Below are 23,084 nucleotides of genomic sequence, written 5' to 3' on the forward strand. Positions count from 1 at the left end.
CTGGTGAACTGGGTTCGCGTCTCCGCTCCTCCACATGCAGCTGCTGGGTGACCTTGGGCTAGTCACACTTCTCTGAAGTCTCTCAGCCCCACTCACCTCACAGAGTGTTTGTTGTGGGGGAGGAAGGGAAAGGAGAATGTTAGCCGCTTTGAGACTCCTTCGGGTAGTGATAAAGCGGGATATCAAATCCAAACTCTTCTTCTTCTTCAACCTTGGACTGGACATGGACCACGCCGCACGGGACCAGCACAGTTGGAGTGCTTCTTCTCTGCTTGAAAGAGAGCAAAGCTACAGTAGAAGATAAAGGGCCAATTAATTTACAGGGGCCCACACTGCCCAGGTCCAACATTATTGCTACTTATGGTGGCTGCTTGTAGTTTTGCTTGCTTACCATGGCAGGATTGTTAAGTTTTGTTGCTTATTGGACCTATTTATATAATTTTGTAATTTTCGCATACAATTTTCCCCGTTTATCTTATTGCTTTGTTCCCTGCTCTGGGATAGAAGATATTCAACTAAGAGCAGACTATTGTGTCCCATTCACACGTATCACATGCCCCCCCTCCAAATGACTGATGACCTTCACGCAAAACAGACACAGAGATTAAAGACAAAGGTATTTATAAAAGTATTTAAAGTGACAACTCTTTAACTTGTGTTCTCAAAACGAAGCAGTCGAACGGTTGTCCTCTCACGCAGATGCTGGTGGCGGTCAAGCCGTTTCCTCTGGGTGTGCTACCAGCTTAAGAGATGTTTGGATTTTGCAGGGTCTGGGGACAGGGGAAGAGTGAGGCCTCTACCATTCTACCACCCTGGTTGGAATCAAGACCTGTAAAAGGAAGAGTGAGGGAGAAAGGTCTAAGGCTATGGACAGCAACTGTACATCAGTTTTGTACTGGCAACTTCCTTGATGTTTGTGGATGCTCATTGTCAGGTGTCAGAGTCAAACCCCCAAGGTAGTTTGCCAGGAACAGAAGATAATAATAATAATAATAATAATAATAATAATAATAATAATAATAATAAAAATAAATAATAAATCTATACCCTGCCCATCTGGCTTACCAATGCAGCCTCTTGGAGTAATGACAGTGCTCCAAGTGAGTCTCCACCTCCCCTCTCTCTTCCATTATGCATCATCACCACGGGTGCTGAGATGTGCCCTCTGCCTCTGAGCTCTCTGCTCTCCTACTTTAAATGCTTGCTGGGTTCTGGGGGTCTGGAATGCTTTCTAAAGAAACTGTGTTCATCAGCTGTTCCCCCTCTGGTGTTTCTTCTTCCTCCTCTCCCATTATTTCCCAGCTTTCCCCCTCATCTGCCTCTGAGCTGTGACCTCCCTCAAACCCCTGCTGTAATTCGGAACTGTCTTCTTCTTCTCTGAAAGGGTCAGGCTGGGGAGGTGGTCTCCGCCATTCCTCCTCTGCCCAGTCCCTGACACTCACACACTTTTAAACTATATTCCTATGGTATGGAGATTAAGTGGGGTCTTGCATGAGTGGAACGGTGAGTTTTTTTATGTTGTGCAACAGAGGAATCCAACACAAAAGTTGTGCTAGCAGGAACCTGCTGCTATTGTGCCACAAAGCTACCAGCAACCTGCATGCGCATCCCCTTGCGCATTAATGTTCCACTGGAGCAAATCATTTGGTCAGTGGGACAAAGTAGACCTCTGAGTGACTTTAACTCAGAACTACATTGCTTACAACCCACTGGGGAGTTGATACAATTGGCAGCAGTTCAGCAGAGGGTGCATGGCTGAAGCAAAAACGGTTGAATACAGTGTCGCGCAGGTGTGTGTGTAAGCCAGTGGATGCTCCCATCTGTGCATGCCTTCGTCACACCTCTCGATTACAGTCTAAGGCAGCCTTTCTCAACCTGTGGGTCCCCAGATGTTGTTGAGCTACAACTCCCATCACCCCTAGCTAGCAAGGCCAGAGCTCAGGGATGATGGGAGTTGTAGTCCAACAAACATCTGGGGACCCACAGGTTGAGAACCGCTGGTCTAAGGCATGGCGTGCCACCCCTCCCAATGCTATGTTGGATTTAAATTCTTAAAGCAGCTTAGCTTCAACAGGAGAAGTCAGTGTTCCAAATGAGCCCAAGAAAGGTCCAGTTTTGAATACTCCGCCAGTTTGAGATGGCCTGCAGCAGGGTTTAGTGTGGATCCACTCCCATTCATCTTCCTTCCTTAACATTTAGGGAGCCAGAATCGGCACCCCTGCAAATCCAGGATTGTGGCTGCTCAAGGAACTCTGCTCTGAGCACAACCGTATCCCCAGGTCCAATCCTAATCCACCAGGGGCGTCTTCCTGCTTTTCCATTCAAAACCCAAGTTGGAGCAAAACACTAGAAATGCACTTTTTATGAGAATTTAAAGCTAGGAATGCATTTTTATGATTTTTTTTTTTTAAAGAGCAGCAATACAACTACATAATTTTAGGGGAAAACACTCCCTTCCTCTTCCTTTCCCCTCTCAGTTCCTTTGTCAAAATCAACAAGCATTGCAGTGCAGTTCTGGGAAGGCTCCTGTTTATACTGGCGGTCCAGCGAATGTGGTTAGGAGCATGAAAAGGCTTTAGAAGCATGAAAAAGCTGACTCTGGTCAGCCTCAGGAACCAAAACATGCAGAAAGGATGGGCTGGGCTGAGGAGGCCAAAGGAAAGATGAGAACTGCAGCTAGTGGTCAGGAGTGAAGTGATCGGAGGTGGGGACTTCGATTGCCACTAGCTCCTCTTGTTCTAAGCATCTGCAGGGACATAGTGACTTGGGCCCTATTTGAGCTATACATTCTAAAAAGTATTGTGCCACTTTATGCAGCCATGGCTTCCTCCAGAGAATCCTAGGGACCGTAGTTTGTCAAGAGTGCTGAGACACCACCCCGCTGTTCCCCTCACAGAGCTACAATTCTCAGATTGATTTAACTGTCAGTCCCTCTTCCCAGGGAACTCTGTGAGAGCTGTTCTGACAGTGGAAGAGACCTGCTTTGGGAGGTGCTTAAGGAAAAGGCTGGGTGGCCATCTGCCAGGGACGCTGCCATTCAGGGACGAGGATGCTGTGGACCAGTGGCGTAGCGTGGGTGGGACCACAGGGGCGGTTGCCCTGGGCGCAAAATTCTTAGGGGTGCAAAATGTCAAAAGTAAAGTAAAACAGTAATAACAAATTAAAAATAGTGTATCCTCATCTTCACACAAAAAATCTCCCAATGTTTGCACAGGTAGACTGAGAAGCAGATTTGGGCAGCGTCTGGTTGCTACGGCACCTTTCGCATGGGCTTTGGAAAGATGCCTGCTCCCGACCAATCCCCTGTCCTCCTCTCCGCCCTGCTCAATGCTCATAGGATGCTGTGGTTGTCACTCAGATAGGTCGCCACACATCTGCCCCTATTGGCGGGCAGTGCCTTGCCCCAGGCACTGACAACCCACGCTACACCACTGCTGTGGACCTCCAGATGATATTGGACTTTTGTACTGAAGCAGGAGGTTGGGCTAGATGACCTACAAGATCCCCTCTAGTCTCTAAAACACTGGGTCCCAGTTATCTAAGTACTGTCCCCCCCGTTTTTCCAAAGCCAAGTCATGGACTCTCTACTTTGATACCTCTATGGTAGTTTTTGTTATGTGAATGGTGCCATAGACCCCCTGTGTGGGTTACATGGACCCCTAGTTGGGAACCGCTGCTCTAAAATTCTAGGATTGCTCAGTCAGTTGACACTGGACTCCTAATCTCAGGGTCGTGGGTTCAAGTCATGGGCAAAGGATTCCTGCATTGCAGGGGGCTGGACTAGATTACCCTTGGGGTCCCTTCCAGCTCTATGATTCTCAGAACTCTTACTGGGAGATTTTGCAGTTTGTAGTGGCGACGTAGCGCCCGGTGTAGTGAACGTTGCATCTCACCACATTGTTGGTAAAGTCCGACTCCATCACAATATATTTGGGGTTCACCTGAACCTGCGGCAACAAAGCAGAAAGAACAAGTCAGACTCCAGGATGAAGAACTGGGTGTGCTGTATAGCCATCATTCATTTGAATAGTCAAATCCTTTAGAAATGTTATTTTATCTGGCAGCATCTATAAACAGGAAGACCTTCTGATTTTCTTTTTTTCCTGTCTCTGCCTCTTACATAGCTCTGCTTTATACCCAATTTATAATGTAATAATTGTATCCATTTTATTCGCTCCTGCTCCCCTCCCCTTTTCGGCTTTATTATCAAAAGCTCCTCATGCCTCTCTTATATTATTTTGTTCTTGGTTTTCTTTTCTTTGTGTGTATTGTCTGTTTTCGTTGCTCAATAAAATTCTAAAAAAGAAACTTAAAAATGTTCAAATTTCCTCCCAATCTGTGAAATGTTCTCTCCTTTAGAATGGAAACTGATAGATGGCAAATTTGGAGATAAGTGTTTTGGCTATGAAACATCCAAAATGCCAGCCAAAAAGCAGAATCTCTTCTACGAATATTACTGGCACAGCAGAATACAGAAATTGCTTTTCATTTTATGGCCAGCTCAGTTTTGTCCTGACAGATTTAGAAAGACAATGAAGAGGACGACTTACCTTTAGGATATAATTCCCAGGCTGAACATCTGTGATATCAATCCACTGGCAGTCGATGTCAGCATTGTAAGTGTCATAACAACCAGGGCTCAGACCCTAACACAGAAAACACAACTTTAATTTGGCGCCAAACACAAAGCCAGAGTGGTACATGCTCTGGTTATCTCCTGATTGGACTACTGCCATGCATTCTATGTGGGGCGACCTTTGAAGGAGACTCGGAAACTGCAACTAATCCAGAATATGGCAGCTAGACTGGTGACTGCCGCCGAGACCATATAACATCGGTCCTGAAGGATCTTCACTGGCTCCCAGTACATTCCCGAGCACAATTCAAAGTGTTGGTGCTGACCTTTAAAGCCCTCAACGGCCTCGGCCCAGGATACATGAAGGAACATCTCCACCCCCATTGTTCAGCCCGGACACTGAAATCCAGCTCCGAGGGCCTTCTTGTGGTTCCCTCACTGCGAGAAGCAAAGCTACAGGGAACCAGGCAAAGGGCCTTCTCGGTAGTGGTGCCTGCCCTGTGGAACGCCCTCCTGTCAGATGTCAAGGAAATAAACAACTATCTGACTTTTAGAAAACATTTGAAGTCAGCTCTGATTAGGGAAGTTTTTAATGTTTGATATTTTATTGCTTTATTATTATTATTATTATTATTATTATTATTATTATTAAGCTCAAACAGGGATGGGGTCCACCTAGGACCTACCCAGGTTGATCCCTGCTGAAAGCAAGACTGGCATCCATCAATCAACAGATTGACAATGATTGCCAGTCCTGTTTCCTTTGCCTGTGGGGTTTAACTTTGAACTGCACATGCAAAGGAAGTGTTTTGCTCAACGTGTCTTTTGCCTGTGTGGTTTGAAAAACCAGTGTGCAAAGGCAAATGCTCTACCTGATGCCATGGTAATGTCAGGTAACAGACAAATGGATGGCATCACGCTTCCATCCCGGTGGCCTTTGGTGGATGGGAATATCAGGAATTAGCCTCCTGGCAGGATCTTGTTCCCCATCCCTGGTCTTCACTTAACTGGCAGTGGCTGGCCAGGTTTTTATTCAGGATTTCCCCCTCAGACTACCTGAGAAACTGCCAGGAGTTGAACCGTGGACTTTCCAACATGTCTGCTTTAGTCTTAAGCATGAGGCCTTGGCATCGCTACTTGCATGCCTGTGACCAATAGTTCAGTAATATCCAAGGCAATACAATGATACAATATAAATATACACTGCTCCATAGCAATTGTTGTTATACTTTCCATTCAACATATAGATGGGTTTATGAAGCACTTCTGTATCCTTATGCTGTGCTGAAGAAGAATTCCACAAAACAGTGGGTATATCCGGAATCACTGTTCACAACGTCTGTTTGCAAACTACTTTGGCAGCATTGGACGCCATAAACAAAGCTTTACAGCCTGTTTTCCCCAGATAAGAATCTGATACATTTCTTCTTTCAGAGACTTGCATAGTCTTCAAAGACTTTCAGAGACTTATAAGACTTATGTTTATTTGGTTTTATGTTTTCAAGAGTGCATATTTTGTGACTTTCAGAGATTCATAAGTTTTCTGTTTATGTGATTTCATATATTTCATATTATATAAAGAGTGTGTGTTGATATCGTATCATTGTATTTGGTCATTGTGTTGCCTTGGATATTACTGACTATTGTTTGCAACACAGGGGTTAAATTGTTTCGTGAGCAACAGCTGGCAGAGGACCTGTCCCGAGGCAGAGGACCTCCCTCTCCCAGTCCTCACCTGGGTGTGCGATGTGCAGGCATAGCGCTTTAAGTTCCCGAAGTCACAGGTGGTGTCTTCCAGGCAAAAGCTTGCTTTGTGGCCCTCGGCCACTTTCTTGCCTGTGGCCGCATCTAGCAGGTCATAGTGGCTGAATTCATCCATGCTGTGGTAATGCCTGAGGATGATAGCAGGAGGATGGTAGCAGGAGGATACACACACAGATCTGCACAGATCTATGTATAAACAAAACAAGCTACAGCTTAGGGCCCCACTCTCTTGGGCCCCCCCCAAAAAATTAAAGGAAAACCCCACTGGATGTACATTTCCAAAATATAAGATAAAAACAGTGGCGTAGCGTGGGTTGTTCAGCACCCGGGGCAAGGCAAGTAATTTGTGCCCCCTAACCCCCAGATGTTGCGCCCGGTGTGGCCGGCCCCCCTGCACCCCCATGCTACACCACTGGATAAAAAACAAATAAAACCTACATACAGCAACAGTGTTTTGTTTTGTGTAGCCTCCTATGATGTAAGTAATGGGCCCTGCCTGCTAGCCTCCTCCCTGAAATATCACTGGTTTGTCAACAAGTTGTTGTTGACAAAGGACAGCTGGACATATAAAGGGCCCCATTACCTTCAGTAGCTTAGGGCCTCATCAAACCTAAATCCAGCCCTCGATCTGCAGCAGGAGTGCATGGGGTGAGCCTAGCACAGACACAACCCGTTTTTTTTTTGGGTTTTTTTGCAAATAGGGATGTACTTTGACCATCCAGATTCTAAAAATGGTGTCAAAAACCTTTGGCCAACAATTGCCGCTGAACTATAACTTCCATCACCCTTAGGAGGTCGAAAGTTTCCCCACATCTGCTCTAATGCTAGAGATCATTATATGAGCCACCTCTTCATGTTACTGTTCTGCATTAGAAAGGTAAAGGGACCCCAGACCAACTCTGGAGTTGTGGTGCTCATCTCGCTTTATTGGCCAAGGGAGCCGGTGTACAGCTTCCAGGTCACATGGCCAGCATGACTAAGCTGCTTCTGGCAAACCAGAGCAGTGCACGGAAACGCCATTTACCTTCCTGCCAAAGCGGTACTTATTTATCTACTTGCACTTTGACGTACTTTCGAACTGCTAGGTTGGCAGGAGCAGGGACCGAGCAACGGGAGTTCACCCCGTCGCGGGGATTTGAACCGCTGACCTTCTGATCGGCAAGCCCTAGGCTCTGTGGTTTAACCCACAGCGCCACCTGCGTCCCAGGTGTTCTACATTACCGAAGCCCTAAGAACAGGCCTGGTATAAGTACCGGCCACTCTCTAATAGGGATGTTAAAGAATCCCAGTGAAAATGGGAAAGGAAGTGGAAATGGCTCCAGTTTACAAGTTTGCTGCTGGTCCAGAACAAAAATCACCTAAGGGAATGCGATCTGTATTCATTCACGTTGTGTTGTTTTTAAGTCCACAAACAATACAGGCTTCTTTTATTTCCATATTTTGGTGTTCCCTTTACACAGAAATTAATGCATTTTATGTAAATAGTCATGTAAGTTATTTAACTTGCGTACTGTATGTTAAATAGTGGACAGGGAGATGGAAAACAGTTTTTGGCAGAAGCCGAATTGCAGCGAAATGGAAACAGCGTTGATTGTGATGAATGTAGGTAGGGGCGAAATTTGCTGCCTTGTTACATCCCTATTATTGGGCAGCTGTGCTGAGCTGTCATGTCTGCAAGCTGTCTTGGGTGGCCACTAATAAATCACCAAAGGGGAAAACCTACATGCTATTTTTTATGTATACATGCAAATTTGGGAACAATGGCTGTAATTTTAATAGAATTGCAATATATTTCTCCCTATAGTGGGAGAAATCCTTTAACTGGAATTGGACCAGACAGCATTTCAAACGGAGGACTTTCCTCTGACACCTCTTCAAATTGTTGTTGTTGTTGTTATTATTATTGTCCTCATCCTCATTGTTCCATCAATGTACATAGTTTTTCACAAAATTAAAAATGAATGAATAAGTAATAAAAATATTCTACCCCAAAGGGCACACAATCTAAAACAACAAATAATCGATGCAGTGAAAATCAAAAGTTTAAAATGTACAATTCACAAGCCGTTACATCAGGGCTAATAAAACTAGCTATTCAGACTCATGGCCTCAGGGGAAAAAAATGTTTTAAAGAGAGTTTTAAACACCAGGAAGAACTTTCTGACAGTAAGAACTATTTGACAGTGGAACGGACTCCCTTGGGAGGTTGTGGACTCTCCTTCCTTGGAGGTTTTTAAGCAGAGGTTGGATAGCCATCTGTCATGGATGCTTTAGTTGAGATTCCTGCATTGCAGGGGGTTGGACTAGATGTCCCTTGGGTCCCTCCCAACTCTAGGATTCTATGATTCGATACAAGGATTTCAAGCATGTGCAAGACAAACAGAATGAGGACATGAGAACACTGAGAGGATTGTGTTCTGTAAAGTAGGACTCATGCCCCTCTGAGGACTGCCTTCCAAAATTTCCCACTCCAGGGCATGGTGGGGAATTTAAAATTGCTGCCTGCAGCTTTTCCCACCAGCCAGATAAGCCTGTGATTTGTAGTCAACCAATGTAGTCCATCAGAAGGTATTTTGTCAAGCCGCTTCTCAAAAAAAATCTGAAGATGACTTGGGCTCAGAAGTCGCTTATTGAGTAAAAGAAAAATGCAAATATTATTATTAATAAAATTAGCAAGGAAGGGACCTGGGTCTTAGGGTGGTGGTTTTAGAATGTTGGACTAGGATCTGGAAGTTTGGGGTTCAAATTCCCACTGGGCTCACTTCTGGTGACATTTGGCCTTCCTCAAAGGCTTATTGTGAAGATAAAATAGGAAGTGGGGGCGGGAAAAGATTCATCCGTGCTACCTTGAGCTCCTTGGAGAACCGGTGAGATAAAAGTGTCATGAATAAATGAAAAACTGTTATTAAATCCCATGGAACAATGGGATTATACGGGGAACCCTGTTTATCGCCCAGCCCTTTCCCAGCCCCATTCAGAGAGTCCCATGAATAGCACCCCCTACTTACTGGTGGCAGCTGTGCCACTCCCAGGTGTGGCGGGCTCGGTTGGGCAGGAAGTCTGCTGTGCCCTGGTTCTTCACTCTTTGCGGGAAACGCAGGAGAACTCGGACGTCGTAGTCTGTTGCTTCAGGGGTGTAGGCGGTGCTGGAAGGACGTTAAAGCAGGTGGCAGGACAAGGTAAGAGGATTTCTGGGAATGGATCAGTCCTGGGTGCAAATGCAGAAGGACTGCCAGCTTTCGAAGTGCACCCAGTGTTTACTTCCATGCCATAAAATAGCACCCCCAGCTTTGGTTTTTTAAAAAATGCTTCTGAAAAAATCAGGATTCCCTGCTTCTTGTTCTTCAGTGGGCCTCATTGCTGTTGGCACTCACCACATGAGTTTGCTGTTAGAAGGACTGATGTATGTACTTCACACCTATTAGCATGGCTTGCTTAGTATTGTACAACCTAGGCTGTGATCCCAGGCATATTTACTTGGGAGTGAGTCGCTTTGGCCTCAGTGATGCTTATTCCCATGTAAGCGCTTGGAATCCTCTATGATTAGAGTTAAAATAATTTGAAATTAGTGTTAATATTGATATCATTTCCTTTTGCATTATAACTTGCATAGTGAATGAAGAGAGAGCTTGATTCGCCCATTGTTAAGAACTGGGAAGATTTTGGCCTTGTTTCTTCCATCTCATTAAGAGTTGCAATTATAATAATTATTAAGAATATTAAGAAGAAGAAGAGGAAGAAGATTCTGCAGTGCAGATTAGGAGTTATATTTTGTTCTCTTCTTTTTAAAAATGCACGTTTATCTATATTAAGATTTTAATTGTTATATCTAGTTGTATGATTTTAAATGTGTGCTTAATTTTATTGGTCGATGACCATAAGGAATAATTGATTCATATAATATTATCTTTCTGGAAAGGAAAGGGTGATAGAGAGGGAATTGAGGAAATGGGGGAAAAACAACACGAAGATGTTTCGAAATTTCTCTGTAACCACAAATGCTGGAGACATGCTGTTGAATAAATTGAACATCCAGATCCCAGGCTGGCTTAGGAACAAAGACAGCTGTTTTATACTAAGTCAGACCCTTGGTCTATCTAACTCAGTATTTTATACACAGATGGGCAGTGGGTCTCCCGGGTTTCAGGCTGGGTTTCCTTCAAGACCTGCCTGGAGATACCAGGGATTGTATCAGGGGTTCTTCTGCAAGCAAGGGAGATGTTCTACCACTGAGCTTGGCCCCTTCGCCAAGGTCATTCAAGCTCAGTGCCATCTTCTGCAGCCATGGAACAAACTCCCCATACTTATGCACACAGCACAGACCTTACTGGCAGGCTGTACCTGTGCATGAAGGCATCTTCCATCAAAATGCTCTTCTCTTTCTTTTCAGTGATCCTCTGGATGGTTAGTCGCCCTGGACTGGCGATCAAAAACACCCAGAGAAGCATTAAAAGTGAATTGCTGGTTTGCTAGCCTGTGGTCTGCAAGTCATGATATTGCTGTCGTGAAACATTGCTTCATCGATATAGAATTTCCCCAAACATCTGACAGATGAAACAAGGGCAGGTGTCGAGAGAAGAGATCCATTGTTTCCTAGCGAATTGGTTGCTATCCGTAACATACTCTGTTTAATGAGGAGTTGAGTAAGAAATAGTCTGATGAAAGAACCATGTACAACACATCTTCTCTCCTTAAGCTACTTTCTCCTTCTGCCTCATGTTTGGGTCTACCTCCTAAACTAGATAGTGAAAATGTCCTTAAAGGTATCATCGCATTTATCTTAACACTACCTTAGAGCCTAGAGGCAGGTAGGTTTTAAGACATGCATGCATTTAGGGTTTATCCACACTTACATTTTGCCCCACACTTTCCAGGGACAGTTCTGTGCTTTCCTAGTCCATGTCTGAGCACTTTGAGTCCCGCCTCCCCACATTGCTTTCCCCAGGAAAACCCACTCTTTACCCCTGAATCAGAACAAACAGCAATGTGGGTTTTCTATGTATTGCCGTTTGCTCCGGTTTAGCTGTAAAGAGTGGGTTTTTGCAGAGAAAGCGGTGGGGCAAAATAAAGGGAAAAAAGAAAAGAAGAAGAAAAAAAGAAGTTCTCCAACATAGATATGGAAAGCCCAGACCTGTGCCCAGAAATACAGAGCAAAGTTAAGTGTGGATGTAAGGAACTGACATTTCCAAATAGCACTGGGGGAGAGCCCTGCCTGAAATCATGGAGAGGCACTGCCAGATAGGTAAAGGTAAAGGCACGCCTGACCATTAGGTCCAGTCGTGACCAACTCTGGGGTTACGGCGCTCATCTTGCTTTATTGGCCGAGGGAGCCGGCGTACAGCTTCCAGGTCATGTGGCCAGCATGACTAAGCCGCTTCTGGCGAACCAGAGCAGCGCATGGAAACGCCGTTTACCTTCCCGCTGGAGTGGTACCTATTTATCTACTTGCACTCTGACGTGCTTTCAAACTGCTAGGTTGGCAGGAGCAGGGACCGAGCAACGGGAGCTCACCCCATCGCGGGGATTGGAACCACCGACCTTCTGATCGGCAAGTCCTAGGCTCTGTGGTTTAACCCACAGCGCCACCCGCGTCCCAGTCATAGTCTAGGCTATATTGAGCCAGAGGGATGTCTGACTCGGTATGAGATGGTTTCCTATGTTCCTACATTAGTGGTGAAAAAGTGGGCCCATCCGGGAAGGCCCTCCAAATGAGCTCAAACAGGCATCACAAGGATGTTTCCAGGGGCAACCTAAAATGGCAGATCTGATTATGAACAATGAGACAGATGAACCACACAGCAGAAAGTTGTTTCAGGGGTGGGGGGTTGCGGAATGGAGGCAGCCATGACAGGACTGTTCCGAAGGAAGGGACATTACCTTGCAAGACATTTCTCTTCAGCAGCGCAACGCAGGGAGTAGAGATGAGCCCTTTGGACGTAAGTGGAAGCTTGGACATAGTTTGGGTCGGGAACAAGGTCAGGGAGGCCTGTTGAGAGAGGCAGGAGTTAGTTAGTTAGCTGTGGTGATGTAGGTGCAAGAGCAGGGGTCGGCAAGGTTTACTTCACCTGGGCCAGTTCACTCCAGAGGAGATCCCTCTGTAGGCTGGATCGTGCGCGTGCATGAGCGCATGTGCACACGATTTCCGGTGCTGCGGAAGTGAGCCCCCGTGCCACGCAGTGCCAGTTTAGAGCAGTGCACAGGGACTCGCCGAGTGGGCGGCTTGGTTCGGGGGCAGCTCGGGGGCCGGTTAAATGACCCATGTGGGCCACTTGTGGCCCATGCGCCTTAGGTTGCCTACCCCTGTGCAAGAGCAACCAGCCAAAGATGGACTTATAAAAAATTTCAAAGCAGAAGACAGCTTTCATTTTTAGCTAAAGAGCCTGCCTGTCTAAGCCTGACCCTTTTTTAGTTTATTTTGTGTGTGTTGGCAAATGAAAAACATACCTTGTCCAAGACCACTTGGCTGTTCTTCTGGAGTTGATTAAATCAAGTGTTTTCATTCTGCTAGGCTGGCCCCATCCAGAGCATCTGTGGTGATTTTGCCCCTTGTAAGCTCAGAGTGGCCATGGGTCCTACTGTCACCATTCTCTCTAAGGTTAGAGGATTGTTAGATGACAGGCCCCTGTTTGAAGGAGTCCTCTGTCCCAAGGGCTCTCTCTGCTCATGTGTGGCTTGAAGAGAAGGAACCACAAGAAGGGCAAGTGGGGACCTCAGAGGCCTTATCACCTGCATAGTGGGTTGAGCAAGCCACCTAGTCCACCTGGACAAAGCCTTCTTCCTGGTATGGTGAGATCTACTATATTTCTGTTTAAACTTCCTCAAAAACACATGGACGGTGTTGACCCGTGTTTGGTGTAATGTGTGAACAAGCCTCAAGTGAACAGGCAATGACATCAAGCTAGGAGCAGCAGCCCAAGCAGCAGGCTCCAAGGGTTGGCAGAATGCCCTGCAAGATTGTGGACATTGGATTGTGGCCTCTCACTGATGCCAACCCTGAGCATAACCCTCAAAACATGGGAATTTGGGAAGGTAGGGCTGGGGAGATGACCACTAATAAAAGCTCGTGAGAAATTTCCCCTCCCTGCCTTGAATATTGTTGTTATTACCCCTGAAAATCCCCCACCCAATGTCTCAGTCTGCAAAGGGGGCCACCACACTGAGGGGGCCATTTTGGCCTAGCCCTATATTCATAGGAGATTTACTGATATTGGGTGCTTCCAGACCATGCTTATTTTCAACCAAATGAATCCAGGCTATGCAACTGAAGCTGATTGGATGCTCTTGGGGGAAGAAACCCTTCTCTCTCCCACTCCCTCAAAAGCATTGGGCTTTTTGCTGTAAGGAAAGTGATGGGGAAAATCTGATGGAATGTGTGGGATAACACTTGCTTTGAGATGTCATCCGACTGCCCCACAAACAAATTGAAGTGAATGTTTGTTAAATAGACAACATCATTTAACCTTAGGTTGAATGCTCGATGAGCATGTCACCTGGAAATGCCCTCAGAGGCGCACAATGGAGGGTCCTGCGGTTTTTGCCAGTAGTGTGAAGACATCCCACTGGTGACTCTGGGCTATGGTCATACCAGTGGTTTGCGAGGTTTTGCTTTGCAGTGCTTCAAGTCACATTCTGATGCCCGTTCCCTGATGTGTTTCCCTATTCCCTGAAGCTGTCTTCTGAGCATGCTCAATGGCTGCCTGAAATGTACACACCTCAACTTAACGGCAGCTTCTGCTTTCAAATCAGATGGAAGCTGGTTCGTAGGAAAGTGCATCAAACAGGAGTATTTCTCAAAAACCTATGGGATACCTATGGATCATGGCTAACGCCACTTGCCCCTACAAGTGGGAGCATGCTGGAGTCAGGGTAAGCAGCAATGTGCACACGACCTTAAACTCTGGTCGTAATGATCTTGTCTCCAACACCTACCTCTTAAGCTGATCATGTGTGGGCCGAGCCAGCTCTGTTGTGGTTGTCCCCCACCCCTCAGCAGCTCATTGTGCTGGGGTCCCCAGGCTTTTGCCCAATGTCCTTTCTTGATGCACTCTTGCTGTGTAAAATGTGAAACCTGCTAATGGGCCATGGAGATTCTGATTGAAAACGAATGCTGACTGTTCAAGGGGAAAGCCTGCTCTCCTCTGATCCAGATTTTAATGGGAGCACCATTGGCCCCTGATTTCATTTTTCACTTTTTCATTTTTACTTAGAGTGAAAAAGAACAATGCTTTCTTGTTTCATGGGCTGTTCTCCCCGGAGGAATCACATCACCACATTGGCTCTCGTTTCCTGCCTCTATGCTTAGTCATTTCTGCTGATGTAATCCCCATGGGATTCTCACATTAAGAGAAGACGGGGGGGGGGGAGGTGTTGTGGAGGGGGAGGGAAACGGTTTCTTTAACTGAGCTATTCCCTTCTTAAAAAGTGAAACGTGAGACTCGCCCCCCCCCCAATTCCTTGAGCTGATTGTCAGTGTTTAAGGAGAAGGGATCTTTATGACTCAGTGATTTAATACATTCATTAAGAGGGTGGGGGTGGGGAGAGATTTGTCATCATGCATATATATATATATATATATATATATATATATATATATATATATATACACACACACACACACTCCCCTTATTTGTAATAACTCAGGGATGAGGAAGCTATGGCTCTCCAGATGTTGCTGGACTCCAGCTTGCATCAATCCCAGTCAGCACAGCCAATGGTCAAGGCTGATGAGTCCAGCAACAACTTGGGCGATGAAAAGGTTGCCCATCCCTGGATTGGTGCCCCACCCTGCAGATCTTCACATTCAGCAGTGGGGTACAGTGCCCATATCCACCTGCAGAACATATGGGTGGCTTCGGACTACAAGTGCCATCTGTGTCGCAGTACTGAGCTAGATGATTCAAAACTTTTGAGAAACCATTCAGGGGCCAAGGCATAACCTCTGGTTTCCCATTCCTGTAATAAAAGGTTAGAAACAGAAGGCAGGAGAAAGCTGGATTCCTTTGCAGCATGCATGATATCTGAATGCCCTGCATTCTTCCTGGATTGGTATTGGAGCCATCAGTTCCTGTTTTTGCTTTGACAGCTTGGTAGCAATCAACCAGGACCCCCAACGTGTTACAGGTAAAAATGTGCTTATATAACAACCCTGGTCTTGAAGGAAGGATCAAACAACATGCCCTGGTTTGCTATTTCACCCTGCTATAGGCTGTATTCCACTATAATAATAATAATAATAATAATAATTTATTATTTATACCCCGCCCATCTGGCTGAGTTTCCCCAGCCACTCTGGGCGGCTCCCAATCAGTGTTAAAAACAGTACAGCATTACATATTAAAAACTTCCCTGAACAGGGCTGCCTTAAGATGTTTTCTGAATGTCAGGTAATTCTTTATCTCTTTGACATCTGATGGGAGGGCGTTCCACAGGGCGGGCGCCACTACCGAGAAGGCCCTCTGTCTGGTTCCCTGTAGCCTCACTTCTCGCAATGACGGAACCGCCAGAAGGCCCTCGGCACTGGATCTCAGTGTCCGGGCTGAACGATGGGGGTGGAGATGCTCCTTCAGGTATACAGGACCGAGGCCGTTTAGGGCTTTAAAGGTCAGCACCAACACTTTGAATCGTGCTCGGAAACGTACTGGGAGCCAGTGCAGATCTCTCAGAACCGGTGTTATGTGGTCCCGGCGGCCACTCCCAGTCACCAGTCTAGCTGCCGCATTCTGGATTAATTGCAGTTTCCGGGTCACCTTCAAAGGTAGCCCCACGTAGAGCGCGTTGCAGTAGTCCAAGCGTGAGATAACTAGAGCATGCACCACTCTGGCGAGACAGTCCGCGGGGAGGTAGGGTCTTAGCCTGCGTACCAGGTGGAGCTGGTAGACAGCTGCCCTGGACACAGAGTTAACCTGCGCCTCCATGGACAGCTGTGAGTCCAAAATGACTCCCAGGCTGCGCACCTGGTCCTTCAGGGGCACAGTTACCCCATTCAGGACCAGGGAATCCTCCACACCTGCCCGCCTCCTGTCCCCCAAAAACAGTACTTCTGTCTTGTCAGGATTCAACCTCAATCTGTTAGCCGCCATCCAACCTCCAACCGCCTCCAGGCACTCACACAGGACCTTCACCGCCTTCACTGGTTCTGATTTAAAGGAGAGGTAGAGCTGGGTGTCATCTGCATATTGATGAACACCCAGTCCAAACCCCCTGATGATCTCTCCCAGCGGCTTCATATAGATATTAAAAAGCATGGGGGAGAGGACAGAACCCTGAGGCACCCCACAAGTGAGAGCCCAGGGGTCTGAACACTCACCCCCCACCACCACTTTCTGGACACGGCCCAGGAGGAAGGAGCGGAACCACTGTATGACAGTGCCCCCAGCTCCCAGCCCCTCTAGACGGTCCAGAAGGATGTTATGGTCGATGGTGTCAAAGGCCGCTGAGAGATCCAGCAGAACTAGGAAACAGCTCTCACCTTTGTCCCTAGCCCGCCGGAGATCATCAACCAGCGCGACCAAGGCAGTTTCAGTCCCATGGTGAGGCCTGAATCCCGATTGGAAGGGTACTACTGTATGGTACACTGACATAGACTCTCTTCTGTTAATTTAAAAGCCCAGAGGGTACTCAGTTAAAACAGTGAAAACAGCACCAACCATGCCCATCGGTTGGGGGTTCCCCAAGGTTTTCAGGAGTACTGCTTTCGGGGGAACCTGCAAAAGCAGCCTAACAAAGACTGAGCATGGGCAGTTGCCACACAGTAGCACAAGAAGATGCCTTATATATAGACCATTGGTCCATTGTATTGTCTGGGCTTTCAGGAAAGGCTCTCTCCCTGCCTAGTCCATAGGCGCCGATGCCATGGGGCCTGAGGGGGCCCGAGCCCCCTCAAAAATTCGTTTGGGGGGGCTCTGCCCCCCAATAATTTAAGAAAATTATTAGTTATATTATGCTTTGTAAAATCACAAAATTATGTTGGTATTTTTTATTTTCCTTGTTTGACGATAGTTACCTTCTAAAATACATTCAGTAATGAGTTAAAACAAAGCCACTCCCGATCTAGAGAGGGGGTGGGGTTGCGGGCTCTCGACCCATCAACAATCTCGCGGGGCTGGCGTCAGCCCCGCGAGAAGCGGGGATTCCCCCTAGCTCATTAATATTCACCGTCCACAGCGGCAGCCAATCGGCTGCCGCAAAGGGCGGGCCCTCACAGGTTCACTTAAGGTCGGGGCAGCCCGGGGCTCGCCCCTTTCGTTCCCCCAGCAGCAGCGGTTTGGAGGTCTTGGGCCCCCCCAATATTTTTTATAAGTCGGTATGGGCCCCCGCCCCCCCAATATTTTTTATAAGTCGGCGCCCCTGCGCCCTACCTGCCAGGATTGGAACCTGGGACCTTCTGCATGCAAAGCAGATTCTCTGCCATTGAACCACGGTGCTTCCTCTAATGTCGACTGTTGATTTTTGGGGGAAATGGGAAACTGGGAGCAGGTAGGAATGGACTGGAGTCGGTGGATCTGGAAAAAGGAAGACCAGTGATGTGGGTTTTTGGGGTGGGAGGGAAGGATATGTAGATTTTTTTCGGGAAATTAGGCTAATTTAGACTAATTAGGCTAACTTGCACAGGGTGATTTGCATTGGAATAAATCTTACTATGCTACACGGACCAGTTGTCAGACTCTGCCTGTGCAAACACCATATGTTCAAAGCACATGACTTCCCCCCAAAAGCCCTGGGGATTGCTGTTTGCTTAGGGTGCTGGGAATTGTAGCTCTGCGAGGGATAAACTGCTGTTGCTGAGATTCTCTAGTGGAATGCATGTGCTCTAGATGGGCTTTAAATTTATGGTGTGTGTGCATCTTTATAAGGCAGTTTCTGATACTCTTTCAAGACAGGGGAGGCTTTTTTGTGGGAAGAGGGCCCTAAAAGCCAGTTTCTCTGGGCTCACTTAATGAGGCTTGGGCACTGTTGGGTTTCCTATACAGCCTGGGAACATCTGGGCATGTTGAGCCCAGCCCCTTCTTAAGTGGAATGGACAGCGCTTCTGTGTTAGCAGTGCTTTGCAAATATTGTTTATAGGAGAAGAAGTTCGGTAATTGGAACTGCCCGGGGAATTTCCGATAAGCCAGAAACGAATTACTCAGATGGAAAAGCGTCCAAGAGACGCAGATTCTGCCTCTCCCGCCTGCGAAAACTGTCAAGGAATCTTTCAGGGCACCCTGGGTCAGGACCTTGGTGTTACCTCTCAGCAGAAACCCAAGGAATCGCCATCCACTTTAAGTGAGCACCTGGGGAACAGGGAAGGAATGTAGGGACCTGGTTATCTTGCTGCCAGTATCCCAGGGTCTGAGATTCAGACCAACTTGCAAATGGGAAAAAGAGGGGGGGGGGGACACACAAAAACCACCCCAACGCCCACGCGGTGAATCAAAATCCCGGTGGGAATCCAAGACAAATATGCAAAGCCAAGCTGTTGCTAAGTGATCCTCGTACATATACGGAAATAAAATGAAAATAAATCTAATCAGAGGCATGTGGAGGCTGCAGAGTAGAAGGCAGGCAGCCTCAAGCAGAATGCCTCTGTTGGTCATTGGGTCAGGCTTGAATATAGAAGGCAAGTGTTTTCTTTTAAAATGGTAGATTACCACTGCAGGGCCTGGCCTAGGTTTTAGGTTGCTTTCGATCTGATCCACTGTCCCTGTGGCTTTGTGGTGTTTCTCTTTTTGTTTTTCCGAGGAAGCTGTTCCTGCAGGCTTACAGAATTAAGATCAGCTTTGCAAGAGCTAACTTGCTACATCAATCAAGAGCTCCTTGCAAGAGTTCAGCTCCTCAGGGGCCAGTTAATGGACACAAGGAAGAGAAAAACTTTAAAGAAAAATGCAACCACAGTAGGAGGACAAAAAAAAGCAGCAACAGCAACTTTGATCTGTAGATTAGCTCTGAGAGCTGAATTGCCATAATGGTGCTGGTTTTAATATGTTGTTAGGAATTTGTTTGAAGTATGCATGGACTGATTAGAGCCCTGCACAGATGACAGTTCTGGGGATAATTAATGTATGGAGGGATAGATAAACATCAAGCCCATTCTGGCCTCTGCCCAGTATACCTGAAGGAGCGTCTCCACCCACATCGTTCTGCCCAGATACTGAGGTCCTCCTCTGAGGGTCTTCTGACTGTTCCCCCACTGTGAGAAGTGAAGTTACAGGGAACGAGGCAGAGGGCCTTCTTGGTAGTGGCACCCGCCCTGTGGAACACCCTCCTTTCAGATGTCAAGGAAATAAACAACTATCTAAATTTTAGAAGACATCTGAAGGCAGCCCTGTATTGTGAAGTTTTTAATGTTCTACTATGTTTTATATGTGCTGTAAGATGCCCAGAGTTGCTGGGAAAACCCAGCTAGATGGGTGGGGTATACTAATACTAATACTAATACTAATAATTTTTCCCATATGTTGATAAGCTCATCTACCTATATACAGTCTACATCCACACATTTTGGACATGTGTTGACATCTCCATGCAATCTCTGTTCTGCACAGCTTCCTTCCTCAGCTGTCATCTACAATTTTTCATCTGTCGTGCAGTAGAGGCTGGTCCATTAGCAGAAAATGGGACGCTGCTTCACCAACTTCACTTTGCCCTCAGCCAGGCCCTACCTGCCTGCCTTCTTACTTACAGCCTGTCCAGGGGTTGCCCTGCCTGTTAACATCCTCCTCTTTGGCCTCCTAGATCTCAGTAGGAAGGAGGGAATGGACAAAATTAGAATTAGTTGTCTCTGCCTGTCATTGGCTCTGGCGCCACCAACTGGAGGGCTCCTTGTCTTCTGCTCTACCAGTCTCAATGGGTACCAGTCAACATGTTTACACTTTTATGAAGTGATTTTAAGCAGTGCTTTTAATTGTGCTGGCCAGATTGTTGGTTTTCCCCTCTGTGTTACCCAATTTGATGTTTAGACATTTGAAGATTATAATTTGGTTTGCTGCTGCATCCTATGTTTGCTACTTTGTGAGGAGATTCTGCTAAAAAACGCTTTCACATTTTTAAAATATTAAATAATCCTATTAAACAAATAAAATGATGCTTCTCATGGCAAAACACTGAATGTTTTTGACTCTTGGGCTATTGAATGTTACCAACGTGCAAGAGAATGTGGAAGAAACATCAAATGTATGTCCTGGCTGGTTTGAGCTTCCTGTGCTCTCAAGGTTTGAATGAAGGAACATTGCAAATGAAAGGAGCGGCGTGTGGATACTGTTGTTATATAGCTTAACCACTAGGTGGCCCTAGACGTAGTTATTTCTGGGTGGAGTCAGGAGTTTCCTGCTGCTATTCCGTCCCTGTCAGGGAGAAACAATTGTGTCCTGGTCTTGCTTCCTGTTTGCTGTCTCCCGTATAAGCCTTTCAAGATGGGCAGATTTCCCCTATTGCTTCGTAAGGTTGCATTTAATAACTTTTTCTTTTCATAGCCTCAAAAGTTCCATTGTTTGTTTGTTTGCTTTCTCCATGGTTCCTAAACTCTTTGGCAAGACGTCTAAGCTTGTTTTGATACGACCTGGCACACGATGAACAGGGGGTGGGGAAACTTTATTCTCCCCCCACCCCTGTCCAGCACTGCTCACCCCCCACCCCCGCTCTCTGTCTTCTATTGAAGACTGCATGCTGGCAGTGGGTGGTGCCAGAGTAAAAAATGGGCAGGGTTTGCAACGTTGCTGGATTGTAAAGCCCTCTCCCTCCTACAATGGTATCTCGGAGTTAAGAACTTAATTCGTTCTGGAGGTCCGTTCTTAACCTGAAACTGTTCTTAACCTGAAGCACCACCTTAGCTAATGGGGCCTCCTGCTGCCGCTGCGTGATTTCTGTTCTCATCCTGAAGCAAAGTTCTTAACCCGAGGTACTATTTCTGGGTTAGCGGAGTCTGTAACCTGAAGTGTCTGTAACCCGAGGTACCACTGTATTTGCCTCCTTGTCTCTGGAGTGCTTAAGATTCAGGCTGCCAGAAACTAGGCTGAGGGCTGTAGGTCCACACTTCCTACTAACCCACCCAGGCTGACCCACCACTGAACACAGGGTCCTGCCCCATCAACCTCAGCCTGCCTTTGATGTACATCTGGGGATGCCCAGCCAGATGGGAGGGGTATACTTATTATTATTATGATTATTATTATTATTATTATTATTATTATTATTATTATTATTATTCAGGGACAGGGCATAGGAGGAATGGTGGAGACTGCCTCTCCAGCCTGATCCCTCCAGGCAGGAGGAAGAGGAAGACAGTTTGCGGAGAGTTTGCGGAGGTTACAGCTCAGAGGCAGATGAGGGGAAAAGATGGGAAATAATGGGAGAGGAGGAGGAGGATGGGACATAAGCAGAGCGGCAGCTGATGGACACTGTGCCTTTAGAAATCATTCCAGATTCACCCTCTCCTAGAGCCCGGTGAGCCTTGAAAGTAGGAGAGCAAAGAGCTCAAAGACAGAGGGAACGTAGCAACACCCATAGAAGTGACGAATGAGGAAGTGGGAGAGACGGGGTTGGAGATTCACTCGGGACAGTGCCGTTATCCAGGAGGCTGGGTTCTAGAGCCTCTCTCTGTAATTATTGAATAAATTATACTTTTCTGGGCAACCAGCCGGGAACTGCTGGCAGAATCCTAACAACATCCAGTCCAGGGGGTGACTGTCAGCTTCCTGCTCCTTAGCCTCCGTGTTGACTCTGTAGACTTCAGCAGGGAGAAGGAGGACAGGAACAAAACTAGAATTCATTGACTCTGTGTGTCATTGGCTCTGGTGCCACCTCCTGTTGGACCTCCTGTCTCACCAGTTCCAGCAGGCACCACCCACCAAGAAAAAAAGAAAGAAAAAGGGGAGAGGCAGAGACGTTTGTGCCTATAGGTTCAGAACAGGAGGAATGGTTCAGGACCACAATACTCAAGGACTGCCTCTCACCATAGGAACCAGCCCTGAGATGATCATGTGAGGCCCTTCTTCATGTGCTTCCTCCACAAGTGGCCTGGAGGGTTGTGTTACGAGAATGGGCCATTTCTGCGGTGGCTCCCTGCTTGTGGAATGCCCTCCCCAGGGAGGCTCACCTGGCACCTTGGTTACATATCCTTGGGGCCTTTTCAGTATTGGCTCCCTGACTGTAGAACACTCTTCTCAGGGAGACATGCCTAGTGTGTACATTAAACAGAGTTTTAAAAGAAAAACCCCAGGCTTAAAAAAAGAAGAAGCACATTTATATTAGCAAAGTAATCTCTGCTTCTTGCTGTGGTTTTAGGACAGGGATGGAGAATATGTAGCCTTCTGGATGTTCACAGAATCATAGAATTGTAGAGTTGGAAGAGTCACTGAGGATCATCTAATCCAGGCGTTAGCAAGCTAAGGCCCATGGGCCGGAAGCGGCCTGCGGAGGTCATTTGACCGGCCCCCGAGCTGCCCCCGAACCAAGTTGCCTGCTTGTGCGCTGCGCGGGGACTCACTTCTGTGGCGCCAGAAATCGCGTGAAAATCGCGGGCGCACTGTGCTGGGCCTGGGGGTTAACCCGAGCAATGCGGTCAGGGTCCAGTACACTCTCCTTCTCTCAGACCTGAGTCTCTGCAGCTCGGGAGATGTCGGTGGGTTACTAGACCCAGAGGCCACCTCAGTCTCTCTTGACCCAACTGGTAGTGGAGCAGCCCAGCAGAGGGCAACGAGGTAATCCCTGCACCTGGAGCCAGCGTAGGCTCAGGCCCCTGACTCAGCCCAGCTGGTGCTTGTTGCAG

General features: G+C 47.0%; 1 protein-coding gene and 1 long non-coding RNA gene across 3 annotated transcripts in view; both read right to left on the reverse strand.

Moving 5' to 3' along the window:
- LOC309356370 overlaps window positions 1-23,084 on the reverse strand; it is a 251,904-nt gene that overhangs the window by 196,227 nt on the left and 32,593 nt on the right. The window lies entirely within an intron of this gene.
- Window positions 605-23,084, reverse strand: part of LOXL1 (lysyl oxidase like 1) — a 30,257-nt gene continuing 7,777 nt past the window's right edge. The window contains exons 2-7 of one of the 2 annotated variants that reach the window (XM_081887691.1): window positions 12,218-12,326; window positions 9,349-9,486; window positions 6,312-6,468; window positions 4,551-4,646; window positions 3,790-3,947; window positions 605-829 (exon numbers count right to left, since the gene is read on the reverse strand). In XM_081887691.1, the coding sequence (XP_081743817.1) occupies window positions 3,828-3,947; window positions 4,551-4,646; window positions 6,312-6,468; window positions 9,349-9,486; window positions 12,218-12,326 (620 nt within the window). In that variant the 3' untranslated portion in view covers window positions 605-829; window positions 3,790-3,827. The remainder of the gene's footprint in view (window positions 830-3,789; window positions 3,948-4,550; window positions 4,647-6,311; window positions 6,469-9,348; window positions 9,487-12,217; window positions 12,327-23,084) is intronic. The other variant, XM_081887690.1, reaches the window with a different exon arrangement.

This window comes from Podarcis melisellensis (genome assembly GCF_964234715.1).
Source record: "Podarcis melisellensis genome assembly, chromosome: 14".
Taxonomy (NCBI): Eukaryota; Metazoa; Chordata; class Lepidosauria; order Squamata; family Lacertidae; genus Podarcis; species Podarcis melisellensis.